Source organism: Alternaria arbusti (assembly GCF_024043155.1).
Source record: "Alternaria arbusti strain BMP 1465 chromosome Unknown scaffold_3, whole genome shotgun sequence".
Classification (NCBI taxonomy): Eukaryota; Fungi; Ascomycota; class Dothideomycetes; order Pleosporales; family Pleosporaceae; genus Alternaria; species Alternaria arbusti.
Window position 1 is genome coordinate 2297905 of NW_026249943.1, and position 18148 is coordinate 2316052.

The 18148-nt window shown below is 53.7% G+C and overlaps 5 protein-coding genes and 2 non-coding genes across 7 annotated transcripts; 5 read left to right on the forward strand and 2 right to left on the reverse strand.

Moving 5' to 3' along the window:
- Positions 1-1341: 1341 nt before the first annotated feature.
- Positions 1342-2301, reverse strand: J4E86_003448 (uncharacterized protein; the record flags this gene model as incomplete). The annotated part of the gene is made up of 2 exons (XM_051444003.1): positions 1342-1626; positions 1714-2301. The coding sequence occupies 2 exons, from the start codon at positions 2299-2301 to the stop codon at positions 1342-1344; spliced, it is 873 nt and encodes a 290-aa protein (XP_051305498.1).
- A 192-nt stretch (positions 2302-2493) lies between these two features.
- J4E86_003449 (uncharacterized protein) lies at positions 2494-2791 on the reverse strand (the record flags this gene model as incomplete). The annotated part of the gene is made up of 2 exons (XM_051444004.1): positions 2494-2699; positions 2752-2791. The coding sequence occupies 2 exons, from the start codon at positions 2789-2791 to the stop codon at positions 2494-2496; spliced, it is 246 nt and encodes an 81-aa protein (XP_051305499.1).
- Positions 2792-3267: 476 nt separating this feature from the next.
- J4E86_003450 (uncharacterized protein) lies at positions 3268-4804 on the forward strand (the record flags this gene model as incomplete). The annotated part of the gene is made up of 2 exons (XM_051444005.1): positions 3268-4206; positions 4331-4804. The coding sequence occupies 2 exons, from the start codon at positions 3268-3270 to the stop codon at positions 4802-4804; spliced, it is 1413 nt and encodes a 470-aa protein (XP_051305500.1).
- A 3074-nt stretch (positions 4805-7878) lies between these two features.
- On the forward strand, positions 7879-8567 carry J4E86_003451 (uncharacterized protein; the record flags this gene model as incomplete). Its single annotated transcript, XM_051444006.1, has 2 exons — positions 7879-8008; positions 8143-8567. The coding sequence occupies 2 exons, from the start codon at positions 7879-7881 to the stop codon at positions 8565-8567; spliced, it is 555 nt and encodes a 184-aa protein (XP_051305501.1).
- A 2253-nt stretch (positions 8568-10820) lies between these two features.
- On the forward strand, positions 10821-10908 carry J4E86_003452. Its single transcript has one exon. It is a non-coding gene; the product is annotated as a tRNA-Gly (tRNA).
- Positions 10909-11184: 276 nt separating this feature from the next.
- On the forward strand, positions 11185-11320 carry J4E86_003453. Its single transcript has one exon. It is a non-coding gene; the product is annotated as a tRNA-Arg (tRNA).
- A 3938-nt stretch (positions 11321-15258) lies between these two features.
- Positions 15259-17596, forward strand: J4E86_003454 (uncharacterized protein; the record flags this gene model as incomplete). The annotated part of the gene is made up of 4 exons (XM_051444007.1): positions 15259-16056; positions 16262-17096; positions 17145-17494; positions 17549-17596. The coding sequence occupies 4 exons, from the start codon at positions 15259-15261 to the stop codon at positions 17594-17596; spliced, it is 2031 nt and encodes a 676-aa protein (XP_051305502.1).
- Positions 17597-18148: the final 552 nt, after the last annotated feature.

Sequence of the window (18148 nt, forward strand, 5' to 3'; positions counted from 1 at the left end):
GCGAAGCGAACATCTTGCTTCACAGGCGGCTCGGCCCCGGATACCGCGTGTCAGTCGCCCGCTAGGGCCGTGAATGCCGTCTCTTCGCGCAGCCTCCGCCTCCATCAAGGCAAGGGATCAACGGTAACCAGCGAAGCGTAGTGCGTTTGTGGAGAAGCGTGGGGAAGGAGTGACATTGCACGGTTGATACTAAGGCAAGGACCTTCTGCATCTGGCGTTAAACGACGCCCCTGCTGTTGGTGGAGCCGATGATATGCGTTGAAGCTGTTTCTGCCTGGCATGACATATGCTGATTGTTGTGGAAAGAGGAGATCACCATCTCTTGTGCAGTTTGTGTGGCTGACTGGCGGTGAGCAAGTAAATCTAGATTTCGTTCACGTATGCGCCCTTGGCGACAGGACAGTGACATGAACTTTCACTTGCTGCGGAGTCCACATTGGAAGCAGGTGCTTCTCCGGCAGGATAGTGTAGTTCGTTGTGCTCCCCGTGGGGTAATCAAATGCGATTGTATCAGTGGCTTGCTATAACACCGTCGCGAAAGTGCCTATCACATGGTCAGGTGGTCTGCCACGAGCAATCAGAACGTGAAACAAGCAGGTAGGTGGCAGCCCCCACGCCCAGGCGATACATCAACCCCGCTGACCCCAGACTCGCGAAGCCTCAAGCCATCATCATCCAAAAGAAGCACGACTTTTGCCGGTGAGAAACCCAGGGCTTTGGGTTTGCGGGCGCTTCCCCGATCCCTGTGAGCACCGGAGTTCCGGGGTGATGCATGCACGTGTAAAGGCTGATGAGGCTTGTGTTGTGCATTTGCTTTTTGTTGCTTTTCGTGGATACCGCTAGCCTGGGGACGACACCCATAGGCTTTGTGTCCAGACTTGGATAAGTGGAGGACGGATGCGAAGCAAATCTACCGCCGGAAGAATACGTACATGCCCGAGCTGGATTACGCGGAAACGAGAGTGTTTGACCGTAGCGCGCGGAGACGCATCTCGGTGCTGATGTCAGAGCGCTTCGAATGCAGGCGAGCATGCGGGTTGGTGCGGAGACAAGGTGTGGGTGTTCATTCCGGGGTGCACTGTACGACCCCACACGGCTGAATAGCCAGACCCATTCCCGCGGGCCGTAGGACCTGTATCATCGGTGGAAATGCGAGATCTACGTTCTAACTGGTAGATTTATCAGTTTCTAGACCTTGCATATGAAGAGAAGGGAGATACATACGAGCTTACCCCAGATGTAAGCAGAACGCGTCTGACGAGCAACGCGCGTCGCGATAGAGCAATAACTTGGCTGGTCTTGACTGTGGCAGAGGTGTAGGGTGGACTGGTGCCCCTACAATCAAAGCGTAGATGTCCGTGTTACCTTCTTCTTATGGCCCTCTGCGACAACATCTAGGCGAGGTCCCGCAGCGTCGTTCTCGTTGACGGCTGCTTCATCCATCAACAACCCCTCAGTGGCGACTTCATCGTCTTCTATCCAGCCATAGAGCTCATCGGAATTGGGTTCTCGAGCCACGTCCTCGTCGATCTCGGCGAAGGATCTTTTAGGCGGTCTGGCTTCTGTTGGGACGAACAGAGGGGTTGCAATATCGTCGGCTGCTACATTCATGTCGCAAAGACCGTGCTGTATAGCGTCAGCAGGAGCTCATCGCACAGGATGTTAGAGCGCATCGTGGTAGATGAACGCTCTGCAGGTAGTATATCGACGCACATGGTCAATGGTAAAGGATACCACGTTGCCCACACTGCCTTCTTCCGCGAGAGCTACACCATTCGCCTTGACTAAGCCAGCAAATCGGGCTTTCTGCAAGCTGTCGGCTTGTACCTTGCTCTTGGCCTTGCCGTGTCGGGGCCAGTCTCTGAAGAGAACCAGACGAGTAGAAACGCCATTCTCCCATTCAATCCCTGATATTGCCGGTACCAACAATGCGCGTGAAGCGCCACGGATGCGTGTAATGGTCTGGCTCGTCACTAGTAGGGCGATGTCGTGCAGTGCAGCGAAGCGCGTAAGTGTGGCGATCAGCTCGTTGATGACGGTATATCGACGTCCTGCAGCCCACCGTGCCTGATCTGTCTTGTTTCTGGGTAGGCGGTCGTCGACATTGCGGGGGTATGCGTTATCGACGAGGGTTGCAAGAGAGTCTACGACGACCAGGCTGGTGCCGTGCGGAGGAAAGGCAGCGGGCGCGTGCATGAAAAGCGCCAGGAAGTGGGCAAGCGTCGGCATGGCCAAGTAGTGGAAGTGAGCACGCAGTTCATCTCGAGAGACATGGGGCGCATCGGGTTGCGAAGTGAGCATGTCGTCGACGCGATGCTTGACCAAAGGCGCACAGGCAGCGTCTGCAAGCAATCAATTAGCCCTGGTCCGCAGTTGACCACATATACATACCGACCCATACCACTCGCTGACCCTCGCGCAGGGCAGAGACTGCAGCCTGTATCCTTGAACCCTTCAGCCGCCGTCTCTCGTGAAGCTGTGACGCAGGCACAATTACCCAAATGCTGTCTTGCCGACTCCGGACGGGCCGAAGATCTCCGTCACGTTGCCGCGTATGTATCCGCCCGAGACATGGTGGCCCGGTAGGCTCGGCGGTGAGAGGACCTGGTCGAGCTGTGCCAGGCCCGTCGATACAGTGCGGGCTCCGCGCGCATGGAGGCTTTGGAGGGCTTGGGATGCCGAGACGGTGGGCAGCCTGTCTGTTATAGTGTCAGTTATCTGTGCCATCTGCGGAGAGGAGCAATTGCCTACGCGACGAGGGTGACAGCTGGGGTGCTTCTTCACTGGCCATGGTGTGTCGTGACTTGCGGTCGAGCCTCAGCGGATTGCGATGGTGGTGCGGTAGTCTCGTGATCTCGCGTTGACGTGCATGACGTTTCGCGTTATTCTGCTTGCCCTGTGCGCGATGGGGTCGAGAAAGCCTTCGTGTGGGTAGAAGGTGTGTATGGTGCGTGTTTGGGAGACTTTGTCGAGAGCAAATGCGGGCCGCGGGTTTATCATGACTCGCACGCTCTCCTCACTTCCACACGCCTTGCTGTCTTCTCGCGACACACATACTGCCCCAAGAGAGACGCGTTCTGGATGATCTGGTCTTTCACTCGTTCAAGCACACCTGCCTTGTGTGTTCTAGCGCCGACGATATTGCTTGGGCTTATACCTTGGCATGTTTTCACGATAAGAGTCGCATCTTCGAGCTTCTAGATCTCTCCTTTGACCACACGCCACACTCCTCTCCCTAGCACCGATCGTGTGAACGTCTACACCAGCATGGCGGAAAATGTCGAAAACTTCGTACTTGCTGCCAATGGTATTCTCAAAGAAGCTGGCATCAACATAACACTTCAGGCAATCCTCCTTACGACGGTATCTTGTATCGCCCCTCTGGTCTTTTTGCTTGTTCTTGCTGCCTTCAAAACACCAAAGTCACTACCTCCGCCAGCCGGTTGCAGGAAACTCGGGCTCCAAGGACGCAGTAATCTGGAGGATCAGTATTCTAAGAGATATGCCAAGGGCGGTGACCCCACTCCAGAGAAGCCATGGACGGTCAAGGCACTCTTCGTCTACCCCCTGAAGTCAGGTGCACCCGTTGAGTTGAGCAAGAGCGAGATCGATCGCACAGGACTGAAATATGATCGCCAGTTCACCCTCGCCCAGCAAGTCACGAGCTTGCCCACGCTAGACGGCAAGGTGACTAGTGAATGGCACTTTATGACTCAAAGAAAATTCCCTCGCCTTGCTAAAGTCGATACTGAGATTTGGGTTCCGGATCCTTCCGCAAGAGGCTACAAAGAAGACGGAGAATGGGTCAAAAGTGAGGGATGCCTGGTCATTCGTTTCCCCTTTTCTCCCGACACCGACTTCACGATCGAGGGTCTGATCAACTATGGAAAAATCATGTTGGCAAGATTGAGTCGAAAATCGGAGCCGATGCTGGAGTTCAGAGTACCTTTCAACCCTTCGCCGGAGAGGATCAAGAGCAAGGGATATCGGAGCGAAGTTCTGCGTATCTGGAAAGACAGCCCTACTGCACTCAATGTTAGCTCGGAGATTGATCGCGAAGTCTTTGAGAAGCTGAGATATACCCTTGGCGCAGCAAACCCAATTGCGCTCTTCAGAATTGACACGAACGCGTATCGGGAGGTACACAAATGCGCGCCCAAAAAGGAGGATGTTGGATTTGAGACGGTCATTGGAATGCACGATTCGGTACGTATGGACTTTCCCAGTCGTGTCTTGCGACTCTTTGATCTCAGCTGTTGCCGTTTCAGGCGCCAGACTCTTGGAGATCGTGTCCTGACGTTCTACGGCATTATGATTAATAGTACTACAGTACCCGATCCATATTTTGAATCTCGCCTCGGTCCACGACGTAGCATCCAAGCTCCCCAATCCCTCTTCCGATCTTCCAGAACTCTGGCAACGGCATCTTACCCTCCTCGACGCGCTGCGATTTCGCGCAAACATTTACATCACCGGACCTCCTGCCTTTGCCGAAGATGACTGGAAGCAGGCCCAAATTACTTCATCTGATTCCACATCCTCCATGAACCTGCACATCTCGTGTCGGACGACCAGGTGCAAGTTGCCTAACGTCGACCCAAAAACTGCTGTAGCCGATAAGAACGAGCCTCTGACTACGTTGAGGAGTTACAGGATTATCGATGAGGGGTCTAAGAATGCGTGTCTGGGTATGCAAGTCACGCCATTGGATACAGGAGCCGTCGCGGTGGGTAATAAGATTGACGTGTTGGAAATTGGGAAGCATCGATTCGAAGGAGGGGAAGGAAGGAAGGTTGACGGCTGAGTGACACCGCAAGCTCAAACGGTGGAAACCGCGTAGATATCTCCAGGTACCTACTGCGGTGGAAGGAAGACTGCCTCTGTAAAATAAGTGCGAGATTCTCTTGATCTCTTAGGTTCATTGGCTGTGTAACAAAGCATTTTCTCATCATCAACCGATACCCTCATATCATTAACCACCCCCATTTCATTTCCCATTCCCTTTCCATCTTCCAGGCCCTAGGATCCCAGGATGCGTATCCCGGCTTAATGGCCCAACTCGGCATAGTAAACAAGTCCTTGCACAGCTCTTCCTCGTCCACCACACCTATCAGCTTTATCAAACTATCCCTCATTCGCGGAAATGGGAGCCGGTCAATCCACCGCGGATGTACAATCATCATTTGCAGCTCTGTTGGATGCAGAGGTAATGGAATATGCGGCTTCGGCATGGGAGTCCGTGAGGAGTAGGTAGTAGCGCAGGAAATGCCTTGGATGTCGCCGTTTGCATAGAGTGCAGCAAAGACGGTCAAGGGGATCATGGTCTGGGCTATTGGGGAAGGTATTGAGCAAGTTTGGGGGTAGGGGTTGCACGTTAAATCAATCTCTAGTGCGCTAGAATGTACTTCTACGTTCTGGAAATGTGGGCAGGGTGATCTCGACGTATTGAGATGCGCGATATCGTCTGGACTGGATCTAATTGCGATCTCAGATGATGTATCATTCGTGGAGGATTCTGGGCGTTGGGTTTGAGGCAATCGCGATGTCGATATGCTGGTTTCGTTTTGAGCTTGTCGTAGTCGCTGCCCTACATTATATGAGTATAAAATGATGCATGCGCGATGGTCCACACATACGGCGTGCACGTTGTGCCAATCGGTCCTGTATCTGCTTCCTCTTCTTCGCGTCTTGGACATTTTTCCACTCATCATCCCTTGGATCCGTTCTTCGTGCCATCGTTTGTTTACTAATAGCTTTTGAAGGCACTGATATGGGTTTCCCGCAGTTATAGGATCGAGTAGAAACTCGTGGGATCACTCCTGTAAGGCGTCCACAGTGCTTACAAATACAAGGGCACTGATAAAAGAAGGCTGCACTAATGGGCATGGGTCTCGGAAGAGCGCTTACGACACTCAAAATTGAAGACTCCCACTTGACAAAGTGTGGCTCAAGCAGAGCTGACTTTCAAGTTCTCGTTGGCGTTCTGCTGCCGCGTTAGACTTGGCGATGTCTCCGACTGTCTTTACCTAGGTAGAATACGCCATCTTCACATCCCCCATTTCTTCGTATTATAGTCTAAGGACACCAATCTTGCGATCCTTTTGAAAATCAGGAGCTGATGAATAAAGAAGGTAGAGAATAGTCAGAATGGAGAGAGACCTTGGGAGCTGGAGGCAGCCATGGTGGGGCTTCCTTTCCAGAATTGGTTAGCACATGGCTTAGTCACCACGGGGCCCTCCAACTCTTGCTGTTTGCTTTTCAGGATGGGTCCTGCTCCAGTCAATGAGCTTTTCGCAATTGTTGTGTACCATCACATATATCAATTCGTATTAGAGTTGCAAGCGCCTGTATTATGTCCTAGGATACCATCAGCCTCTAGACATCACGCCGATCAGCTATGAATGCCGCACGGCCTGAAGAGAGCCAGGATGGCTTCTAGGTCATGAGGATTTATCACTCTCGTCGAGGCCTCTGTTTATGTATCTGACAATATCAGATGCCGCGTCGAAAGCAACGAAGTCACATCAACCGGCTGTTGCGAGCTCCTCAGCGTGCTCGTCAAACAGTGCGGATCTGGAATGGGCTCTCGGCAACACCTATACCGTCAAGCCTGCCGAGGCATCTCGTCAATCATTCGCAACGTGGACATATAAACGAATGCAATACGCTTTAGTCGTCGATCAGAAAAATCTCGGATCTCACCAAGGGCGGTTTGTGGAAGATGAGCGACGAGAATTCGTCCTTTAAGGGCTGCGATAAAACACTGCTTGCATGCGCACGAAGTCAAAGGGATGTTACCAAAGAAGGGACGTCTGTGTCTCATCTCATGGTAATATGTATGTCTAAAACCCTATGTAGGCATGTCACACACTAATCCTAGATGGAGGCTGGCAAACTTGCAACGGAAACGTAATCCCTAGTGTACTTTGAGAGCTCAGGGTATTCTAGTACATCGTGGAGGCTGCTCTGTTCACTGTTGCAAAGTTCAAGACTGTTGGTACAAGAACAGCGTTGTCAAGGACAGCATACGTCGGAGACCATGGCCTAGACCGATATTGTAACTGCTTTGTTGGCCTGTCGAGGATCTGGCCCGGCCATACCCGTGCAAATCTCCCGCTCACACCAACTGGTAATAAGTTGTCGGAAGTGCAGACTACGGAGATCATACGCCCGTCGAACATGTTCATTCACACAACCTGGCCTGACAAATCGGCCGTCTAACTCGGGTCCGCAACCGCGCACACGAAGGGCGTCGACTTGTCTATGCTATACCGGCTAAAGCTGATTGAATCAAGCGGACATGCGTCCTATAGGGGTCATTATTCCGTGCTTAGGATTTCCCCAGTCCTCGCTGCGTTAGCGCCAGATCCTTCGCGACGCAACCATGGACTCCGCCTCAAAAACGCGACAACAGAATCAACACCGACCACATGCAAGGCCGCAATACAAGCACTGAGCAGTTCCTGTGGGTAGAAGACTAGCTTTTTGATGCATGCTTCGACCGGCAGATCATTTCTTGGCTGCCTGCCTAAGACCTGCGTAGCAAGTAAATATCGCGTACGCAACCGAGCAGTGTCAAGTCAAAGAGGGACGTTGGGAGTGGATCAAACCTCTGGACCTCCGCCACGGGCGTAAACTTGTGATCCTTCGCGATGGTCGCGTAGAGGACAGACCACTGCGTGGAAGTCTGCCTTAATAGCACCATCTCTTCGTTTGAGAATAGATGTAATGGGTTAAGAACTTGGTTTGATATCTGAAACGGTGCATATAAAGCCACAACGAAGCCACATCATATCAACATCAGCTTTCTAGCCCTCGCTTCACTTCATCCACCACCACTCAAACACACAAACGGCTTGAACTACCACCAAACTCACCATGTACACTCAGAGTCTCATCCTTGCGGTTCTGCCTCTTATGGCTCATGCTGTCGACATTATCCAGTTCGCCATCTGGGAAGACAGCGTTCCTAACACGGAGTGCAACCTCGACCTTGACGGCGCCTACTGTAAGCAATGTCCCCCATGCAGGCTGAGTGTGAGCCAGTTACTGATATTGTACATAAATTCTTAGTTATGTGCAGCAACATTCCTGCTGAAACTTGCTGTGCGAATTTCTGGAAGACTACAAGCTCTATTCTAGGTCGCGGCCTCAACAACACCCAGGTCGATGGCCGCGATCCAGACTCATTCGCCGTATTCAACGGCGACGACGGCGAACCATGCGCCGTGACGACGGAAGGCTACTGTGGTGGTGGCGGAGGTTTCGAAGACTTCTGCTGGGCTACCGGTGGTGGTCAAGAAGGATGTGGTGCAAAGGAGACTGGAGGCTCACTTTGGCACAGTGGGGACGAACATCTGAAGGGGAGATTTGCGAAGAGGGCTGTCGATTCCGTCAAGCCTAATGTAGCTGGGATTTGGGATGCGGTCGAACGCAAGCACCGTCACTTTAGGATTGGAGGTGACGTTCCTACTGATGTCACCACAATTCTCGTCGAAGCTGTCAAAGCGAATGCAGGATACGGGTACCTGGATGAGTCGGTGAAGGCCTTTGAGATTGCGGAATAAGTTTGCTTAGGATGGCATCGAGGTCTTGGACTGAGGTGCATTTCTAGAGGGGAAACAGTGTTGGATTGTGTGCTTACGTGTCGACGAACCTCTCCTACTTCTAGTGCGACAGTCGCTCTTTTCGGGATTTCAATTAGGCGTTACTATTGAGACTGAATATAACTATCCAGACCACAACTCCAGTATCCATTGCTGTTCATAAGTGAAGAGACTCGCCCACTCTTGAACGCGTCTACCATGTCTGGGCATGTCTTTCTTCCTGGGTCTTCGCTGGTATAACCTCATGACTTCATCACCTCCTAATCCGAGAAATTCATAGTAGAGATATTAGAGCTGGGTATACAATTCGGCTTGCGTCCGTATTACGGCATGCCCAAATGGGCCTCATTGCGGGGCTAACAGCACTAGCGGGGTAGCACATCGACATCGAACTGCGCGTTGGAACGTACAAAAGCACGTAGCTCTCATCGCTTTCTTTCTATCACACTTTCTCCCAGGCGCAGAGAAGATGCGGAAGTTCGAACACCAGCCCGACAAGGGAGGCCCGAAAGGAAGTGCAAGGGCCAGGGTGCAGCTACCGATAGCGCAACCAGCCGCTAAGCCAGCATCAAATGGGCCTTCGGACTCAAACAACATCACCTCATCGAGCGCCGACCCGTACAAAGCAGCTCGCGAAGCTCTCGATCGCGATGGCTTCGTGGTCTTATCGGCTTCGCTCTTCCCGTCTTTTGATCTCGACGCCCTGCGCGCTGCTGCCTCCCGCATGACAGAAGCGGCACGATCTGGGAAGTGGCCATATATACGTACATTGCCGAAGCAGTTCCCACCATGGCCGCAAGATCCTTCGAAAGGCATATGGGGCGTGCAGCATCTGCTTCACCTGTCAAATCCCGATCATCTCACATTCGCAAAATCGTACTTTGACAGCGAGCTTCTGAAGTACGTCGCAGCGCTGATTGGGTGTGGCGAGGATGATTTGACCATGGAATTATACAACATGCTGGTTCGACCAGACGAGAACTTCAGTCTGCGTTGGCATAGAGATGATGTCGCAGCTACCGCAACGCCTGAAGAAGAGCTCGAGCGATTGAAGAAGCCAGGACATCACGCACAGTGGAACCTTGCGTTGTATGACGACAGCAGTCTTGTACTTGTGCCTGGCTCGCATAAACGCGCACGCACCGAGATGGAACGGAATGCGGACCCGTACGAAGCACACATGCCCGACCAGATTACTGTGCAGCTCAAGGCAGGAGAGGTGGCCTTCTACAATAACAACATCCTCCATCGCGGCGTGTACGACAGTTCGAAAGAGAGAATGACGTTGCACGGAAGTATAGGAACGACACATGCGGGGAGCGAGCGAGCGAGGAATGTGTTGCAGCATGGTGTCGGCGATTGGTGAGTATCCCGTACGAACTGCATGTGAGACACACACTGACTTCTTACACCTACGTTCAGGGCCAAGGAATACGATTTCGAGGGGTTTGAACCTGACATGGCAGAAAGGGCCAAGAAGATGAGGGAGAGGCTCGTGGAGATGGGGCAGAGAAGCGGAGATGTTGGCTTCTTCTCGAAGGATGAGTGAGGTTGCGTGGGTGATGTGGAGCTAAAAACGGTTTCCAATGATCGCGGGGGCCAATGCAAGGGCGAAGGGTTTGAAATTCCTACGTGGAGTCCTCGTGCAAGTGCATGGGTCTCTCTCAATGATCGAAGGTATTGAGTGGCATCAGAAGAGCACTATAGGGATAGCACTGAAACTTGAGGGCGGCTATAAGGCCAAAATATGATGATTGATGCTGTCACCCTGCCAAATTGATCATCCAGTACTTTTCGGAGGATGGTAAACATGGTCTATGTCTCTGTGAGGCACCTGAGTTAGAGGAAGGCTCCACGCTGCCGTTGTATCCCGTCATAGTTGCTCGAGTGTAGATTTTGCGATGGCTCAAGATCTGTCACCGACCCTAGCCGCGGCAACGCAATCAAACAATCGTGTCTGCTTCCGAGCCTTGAAGTCAGGTCAAGACGTCTAAGAATTTGCAACGCTACTATCGATAGAGGGGTAGCTCAGTGGTACAAGTCCATGGCGTTCCAGACCCACAGCCCAGTCAAATCCTTTACTACCCCTGAACAACCCAACTCAAATTGCTCCAATTCTCACATCTTATCCCCCAATGCTCCTTCTTCGCGTGGTTTTGCCGGCAATATATTGTCACTGTCCGCTCATTCCTCCATCAACAACACCTCCAATCCGCATCGGTGGTTTAGTGGTAAAATTAGCCGTTGCCATGCCTCACAGCACAGTTTCGGCTAGCCCCGGGTTCGATTCCCGGCCGATGCATTCCTTTTGCCATCCTGGGCGTCGTTGTGGTGGTGGTGCTGGGGAGGGGCATGTCTTTTTGCAGACCTGCGCGGGGTCACGTGCCAGTGGGGTGTGCCGCCAACGCCGGATGCTCTAAGCGCCTGGCTAACAGCGGGGTAGAATGCAGGAACTCGTCACTTGGATTCCGCATTTTTGCTCTCTAGTCTGGCTGGAAGCTCGCATGGCGAAAACACACAGTTCTGACTGTAGTTATATAGGGCAGATTTCGCGGCAGTCTTCTATACTTCCTAAAGAGGAGCCTTGGCGCAATGGTAGCGCGTTGGTTTTCGGCTGAAAACATCAAACACCAAAGGTATGGTTCACCGCGCCTCGAGACACCCACCAAACTCTAACAGATAACAGGTTGTGGGTTCGATCCCCATGGGCTTCGCTTATTTTTTGCTTTTTCCTCCAGTAGAAACGCTCCTCAAACATGCTGATGCTCTGTCCGGAATTGCATGTTTTGTTGTGGTCGTTCTTTTTGCAATCTCCACCATCGACTCTACCTTGTTGCTTCGGGTACTGAACACGAGTCACGGTAAGTAGTTGGACGTTCCTCACGCGCTCGTTATAATGCCAAGCAGGCTGTTGATATCTCCATCCTCCCGGTGGCAGAACGCGGGATGACATACGTGCAGCCATCGATCGTCACGTTTCAGATACATCTTTCCAACCCAGCGACCTGGTCGCGTTGCTGTCAAGGCAATTAAGACAAGCAACTTGACGCACATAAACAAACCTGCCGGGTCTGCAGCGGAAGATCCTTGCGTCATCTTGGGTAAATCAGGGTTCGGGAAATTATGATACCCGTTCTTGTCGATCCGATAACCTTGAATCTGAAACGCGGTGACCAAAGAGTGGATGCGACTCAACGGTGCGTGTGGGTTGGCTCCTCAACGACACGGAGGCTGACGTGTCTTCGCAATGATGTCAGATGGGCGATCAGTGAAGAAAGTGAGATTCGACGCTGACGGGGTTGGGATCAGCGCGGAGTTTTGAGTCCTGCGCTTTCCAAGAGCTGTGGAGTATACAGTCTTTGCTAGAGTAGACAGATGGTGAGCAGAAGTCTGTTCCCGCCATCGTGCTAAGTTCCCTAGCAATCAGTCATCTTTCCAATGGACAAGCATGGATCTTCCAGCCACAGATAGGCCAAGATGTAATGCATCCCTAGACCCCGACAGAACGACTATGCGAGAGGCGCCCCAGACCTAACAAAGCTGTTTGAAGCGGTCAGAATACAGCAATATCAGCGCTACTTCCCGTCCTTGGTGGTTGACCAGCAAATCCACACAGCCGCGAACGCTACTACATCAGAGCTTTCGTGCTGAGCACTCTTCGCGTGGGTTGTGAGCAAGGATGGAACATGCCTGCGTGCCGGTGGTGTGTGTTCATCGTCCCAAGAGGTCGTGTGCACCGAGCTGCACAGCTACTACACCGACAACAGGACAGCAGATCCAGTTCCATGGCGCACTGTGCATGGGCATTGGAGATCCCGCAGACAGCGGCTGGACGGCAATCGACGATCGGAAGAAACATCCAAGCGAGACGTTCAAACATCAAGCGCGTTCCAATTGGCTGTTCTGCTAACAAATGCGCAGACTACATTGCTAGTAAAGGGCTTTACCCTGTGTGACGTTAATCAGAGCAGCCACAAAAGCTTCCTCGTGCGTGCTTGGCCGGTCTAGACAGCGATTGGACGCATGTGGGGTTCCAGACGGGTAGATGAGCCAAAATGCTTGATTGGTTGTTGGTAAGAATTTCTCCCCGAATACTCGTTGGGAGTGCTCTAGGTCGATGGACGCGTGGAGACTAAACATAACGGCTACAATCGCTGGGTTGTATTGAGGTATGAAAGTGTGTTGCGCAGCTGCCGCGGACGCGGAGAAGCGTCGACATTGACATCGTGGCGATTGAGATCTGGACTTCGATACTGGCGGATGGACTGGGTATGATAATACCCCAGAGATGCAGTGGATCAGTCGAGAGCATGGGCAACCAACCAAGCCTTGGTGCCGTCGGGTCGAGAAGTCAGACATGGTGATGTGTTGACACGCACAACGATCGGTTGCAATTGCCTTCCCTGCAGTGTCCAGGATACAGCAGGCAGTTTTTGATCGGCGAGCTGGATTTGCGTCTCAGCATGGTAATAGTAATAGAGCCTTGATCGAGAGGGATGGTTCCTTGCGACGACAATGAAGTACCGCCAATTTGGGACCCTGGTTAGCTCCGCGAGAGTCAATTCTACATGCGTTGTGCTAAAGGCTAGCGCAAATGCTCCGTCTGGACGAGTCTCGGGATTCTCTTACTGCCGAAGAACGCGAGGAAAAATGATGCACAAGAGGACGTGAAGACGTGTGGATGAGGGCTGGTAGTGACGGTAGATGATTCCCGAAGAAGCAGGAGGCTTTCCTCGATCTCTCCACACGAGTCGTTGATTGGTGGTGCTGCTCAAAATAGAAGCCGCACTGATCGCGTCTTTCTGATGATCGCGTCACCCTGGCAAGAAAAGCGGGGCACAAAAAGACATGGTGGAACGGAGAAAACCCACCCTCGAACGCCATGAGCTGCGACACCGCGCACCACTGCCATTTCTGCACAACAGCAGAGACGGGACTGCTAGGCGTGTCTCGAGTGCGGTTGCGCAATTAGAGGAAATGATGTTGTGCCTCGACAATGCACATCAAACAGCTCTCATCTCGCTGAGGCGAGCATCCTCGTCCCGTTCCCCACGGCTTGGGGAACATCGCAATCCGCAAATTTCATCACGGGGATGCGATCCTGCACGAGTCTCGCGGAAGGCCCGACGTGGTGCCGGGACCCTCTGCAATGGTGCCATGCATGCAGTGCCGGGAGCAGGAGAGGTGGGGAGTGCTGGTAGAGCCGTGGCATCACGTAGGCACAGTAGGAGCAGGCACGGCGTAGCAGAGGGACGGGAGACTGGCGTGCAGAGGAGCGGGGTACAGACGTGTCGGTGAAGCATCACCATGGCGAAGGCGGGCTTTGGAGCGTCGTTATCGCAGCCCGCCAGCGACCTAACGAGCCCACCGCTACTCACCAACTGCTGCAAACGGCTGAGCCGCAGGTGCGGTGGGTCGCGCGACGCCGGGCGCGCGCTGCGGATTGGCCGTCGGGGACCCTCGCAGAGGCGAATTCGTAAGTGTTTACCAGATCGCGTCGTATCTGCTCGGCCTAAGCGCAACGCGTCGACGCACCAGCCGCGACAGGAGCTGGAGGGTTTGCAGGCAGCCGTGACGTTGGCCGGGCCTGGTGCAGTGTGCCGTTGCCATGCAGCGAGAAGCTTCCGAACGGCAGGGTGGGAATGTGGCAGGATCAACATGTGGTTAGAGGTGCAAATGGGCCGCCGCGATATTGTTGCTTATATCGGCTGCGCCCGAGCACTATATGACGGGGGCGCGACCAGGGTCAAAGTGAAGCTGGCGAGGTGAGGTGAGGTGATGGACGCGGTCTTCACAACGTCGGGGCGGATGAAGCTCAGCGGGCATCGGCTATGAAGATTTGCGTGAATACGACGAGCGGCAGCTGCCCTGGGCCACGAGCCGTGAGGCCCTGAGGCTATCCAGCAGAGGCTCACGGCATCCAGCGTCGCCCACACGCCTGCGACGGGTTGGCCGCACAGGCAGGCTGGCATAAAGACGCTGCTGCACCTGGCGAGGCAGGGCAACGTGCTCGTTGTCTGGCGTGAGGAAGTTATTGAATCTCCTAGACCTAGCCGCGCCCGTCCGTGCGTGCTCCAGAGACTAGTGCGGCCCCTTTGCCTGACAACCTCAACTCTTCACCGCGACGGCCAACCTTACCCTCCCTCTATTATTTCCTTTTCTGCTTGCTTGTTGAATCGCACGTCGTTGTCAGCAGCAGAAGACCGACTCTCCACGACCGACCAATGCAGGCTTGAACAACTGCTCGGGAGGCTTGGTACACGCTGCCATCTCCGTCGATTCACGACAGCCTTCCCAGCGCTTGACGACGTTACATTCTATTCTCTGTTTTAATACTTTGTCCGTTTTGTTTCATAGCAGGTACACCTCCCCCAGCTGCCCGTCGCCGCCCCAGGAGCCCCGACACAGGCCTGCCTGCCCCCCAATGCCCCGTCCCTAAAGGCCACGCTCTGGTCGCCTGCCTCCCGTCCGCGACCGCGGCCACCATGCCCATCGCTCCACCACCCGCAGCCTTCGCACTCTCAGAGCCCCCTGCTAATGCGCCCGCCCTCCACAGATCTTCCTTTGCCCGTCTCGGTCGCCGCTTCCTGCCGCCGACGAGTCCTCGCCCACCCCCGTCGAGCTCCTGATAGCGCTACCTCGCAGGCCTCCGATGGCTCAGGTACTCACATCAGTCATCCAGACGACAGGACCCATTACAATGCCCTACTCGCCGTCCGATGCCTACAAAAACACGCCCAACCACCCCAACCAACAACAACAGCGGGCCTCGCAGATGCCGCGCAACCAGCAAAATGGAAACTCGGGAGGCACTGGATACAGGGGGACCGCCGCACCCATAGCCCCGTATGCCTTCAACAGCACGCCCCAGCTGCGCCAGGACAACAGGTCTGCCTCGACTCCAGCCCCCCAAACCCTGCAGCAGCCTCCCAGCCACGCCAACCAGACACGACTCGGCCACCCCTCTCACCCCTCCTCATCATCCGATTCCACAGTCTCCACCTCTGGCTCGTCCAACCGCTCGTCGGCTGGGCCACCCGCAGCTGCCAGAGATGACCGCGACACCAAGAAACCTTACGACTCCGCTGCGCCCTCCATCACGCTATCCACCTCCATACCCGATCTCTCGCTTTCAATAGGCGATACGCCTGCCAAGCCCTCACCAGGACGATACAGGCGAGGCGCTGGACGGACGGACTCGTCCAACAGCATTCCGACCGGTGCCTCTACCCCGACGCAACGCTCTACATCAGGAGGAAACTCCCAGATGGGACCCACGCAGAGTGACGGCCCACAGCCATTCAGGCCAGGGCACAACCGAGCGAACAGTGCAGATGATACGCAAGTTATTCGCTCAGGCGGTATAGACCCCGCTAAGCGATATAGAAGACGCAGTTTCAACGGACTGGAAGGAGACAACAACGTTACCTCCGCCATGGCATCATTGCAGGTTAGCTCAGGAGCTGGTCCAAGCACGACATCGAGCGCGACCACCACCACGCCCTCGAATTCGAATCGTGCAGGAAGCCGCCCCGACTCGAGTCACAGTCACGAACGGCAAGGCAGTGCAGGCAGTGCTTCCTCTAACAATTCCTCGAGGTCTCAGGTGAGTAGAGTGACTTCAACAGACTTTCTCAAGCTGACAAGGATTCCAGTCTCGCCCTGTGGTGAACACGCAGCGCAGCTATGCCTCCGTAGCAGCAGGTGGTCCTTCCAAAGCACCTGAGCCTAACAGGCGGCAAGCTCCATCTCCTCTGTCGCACCCGGTCTCCCCATCAGAGCCTGCAAGCCCTGCGAAGGCACCTGTACTACCTAGCACAGCGATGCAACACCTCAACGCTGTGAACGACAAGGACAAGGGAATGAAGTCCCGGCTACGCAGGGCCTTCTCTTTTGGAAGCGCAGCTGAGCTTCGAAAAGCTTCTGCAGAGAATAACATCTCGGCAGAGCGTGCAAGATTGAGGAAAGACAAGTACCAGAACGACGAGGATGCCGAACAAGCGGCGATTATCGCAAAGCAAGAGGCGGCAGGTATTGGCGCTGGCATCTACTCAGGACAGGGTGGCATAGGCTCTACCGACAACCTCTCAATACAGTCAGCCGCGTCGTCTGCATCGGTCATGCTCCGCAAGATGGGTCATGGGATGAAGAAGGGCACAAAATCTATCAAGGGCCTCTTCAGGCCAAAGTCTGTCATTGGAGTCCCTGCCGCCGATGGTCCTATCACTAGACCCAGCGTGGGTCAGGTGTCTCTTGTCACCGTCGAGGCTGAGAGACAAAAGGTCAATGTCAACGCAAACCCTCACGAGCAGATCGGAGGTGGCACTGGCTATCCTAGATTGGAGCGCAATTCGATTGACGCCGGACGGTCCGCCGAGATTGTGAACCCCTCTGCGTTGGGCAACGAGGCTATGTCAAGGAAGAGCATCGTTGGGTCCGATCGTGATCGTGCGGAGGTCCTTTCCTCGATGAAGAAGGGCATCCTGAAACGTACGTGTGCTACGCATTCCTCATATGCAGCTACTAATGAAACATCAGGCACCGGTACAAACTCAGATTCAGGTTCACCTGTTCTGAAACCCGTCGATGCCGTCCCCAATGTGGGCTCATCAAGATCTAGCTCCCCTGCCACGCCAAAAACAGAGGTTGGGCAAGCTCGCAACGATGACTACTTCGGCAAACCACCGCGTATCCCCAACGGCAGCACTAGGAGTCTTCCTACCACACCTCACGGAGGTCTTCGAAACATCAGTTTTAGCCCACGCATTCAATTCCACGATGCATGGTCACCACAGGACTACGATCGTAGAGGCGACATCGCAACGTGTAATAGGCTTACACCGATGCTTGCGCAACAGATCAAGGAGGAACTGAACTCCTTTAAGATGGTATGTACTGCAGCTAGAGTATCGTTACCGGAGCCAAGCTAACCACTCGAACAGGAGATGGAAGTTCACGAGCTCTCGAAACCACACACCCATTTCTTCTAATGATTATGCATCCATCATTTGGACATGGCGTCTTGGCGAATACCTCTCATCGTTGCACTTGCGGATTGGAGCCATCAGCATTTACTAGTTGTCAGCTCTGTTCCATGTTCTGGTTACTACGGACTGTTCTTCCATCTTAGCGAGCATTTGCAATCACGTAGAGGAAGAACGCGTGCTCGCGTGTGGGCTCAGCGGGCGAAGTAATTGTTGGCATCGAACTGCAAAAAAGACGGAGGGAGATCTTTCTAGTTGAAGCCAACCTTTTCCTTGCCCTCATCGTCTCTATTCGTGGTTCAGTCGTATGTTGACGTCCATTTCCTTTCCTGTCAGACGTGTCTTTGTCTCTCATTACTTTCCTTGAGTCAGTATCAGTCATGGTTGAGGGGTATCTGCGTTGTCTACATCGGAGAGATACAATATGCGAAAAGGCGAGTCGGACGCACTTGGCTGGCGCAAGAGTCCTTGGTAGTGACTTGTGCTGATTAGCTTGTAATTGGAAAACAATCTTCGGCACATCTCTGCTCTATGGTGTACGTTGACATCGAACGGGAT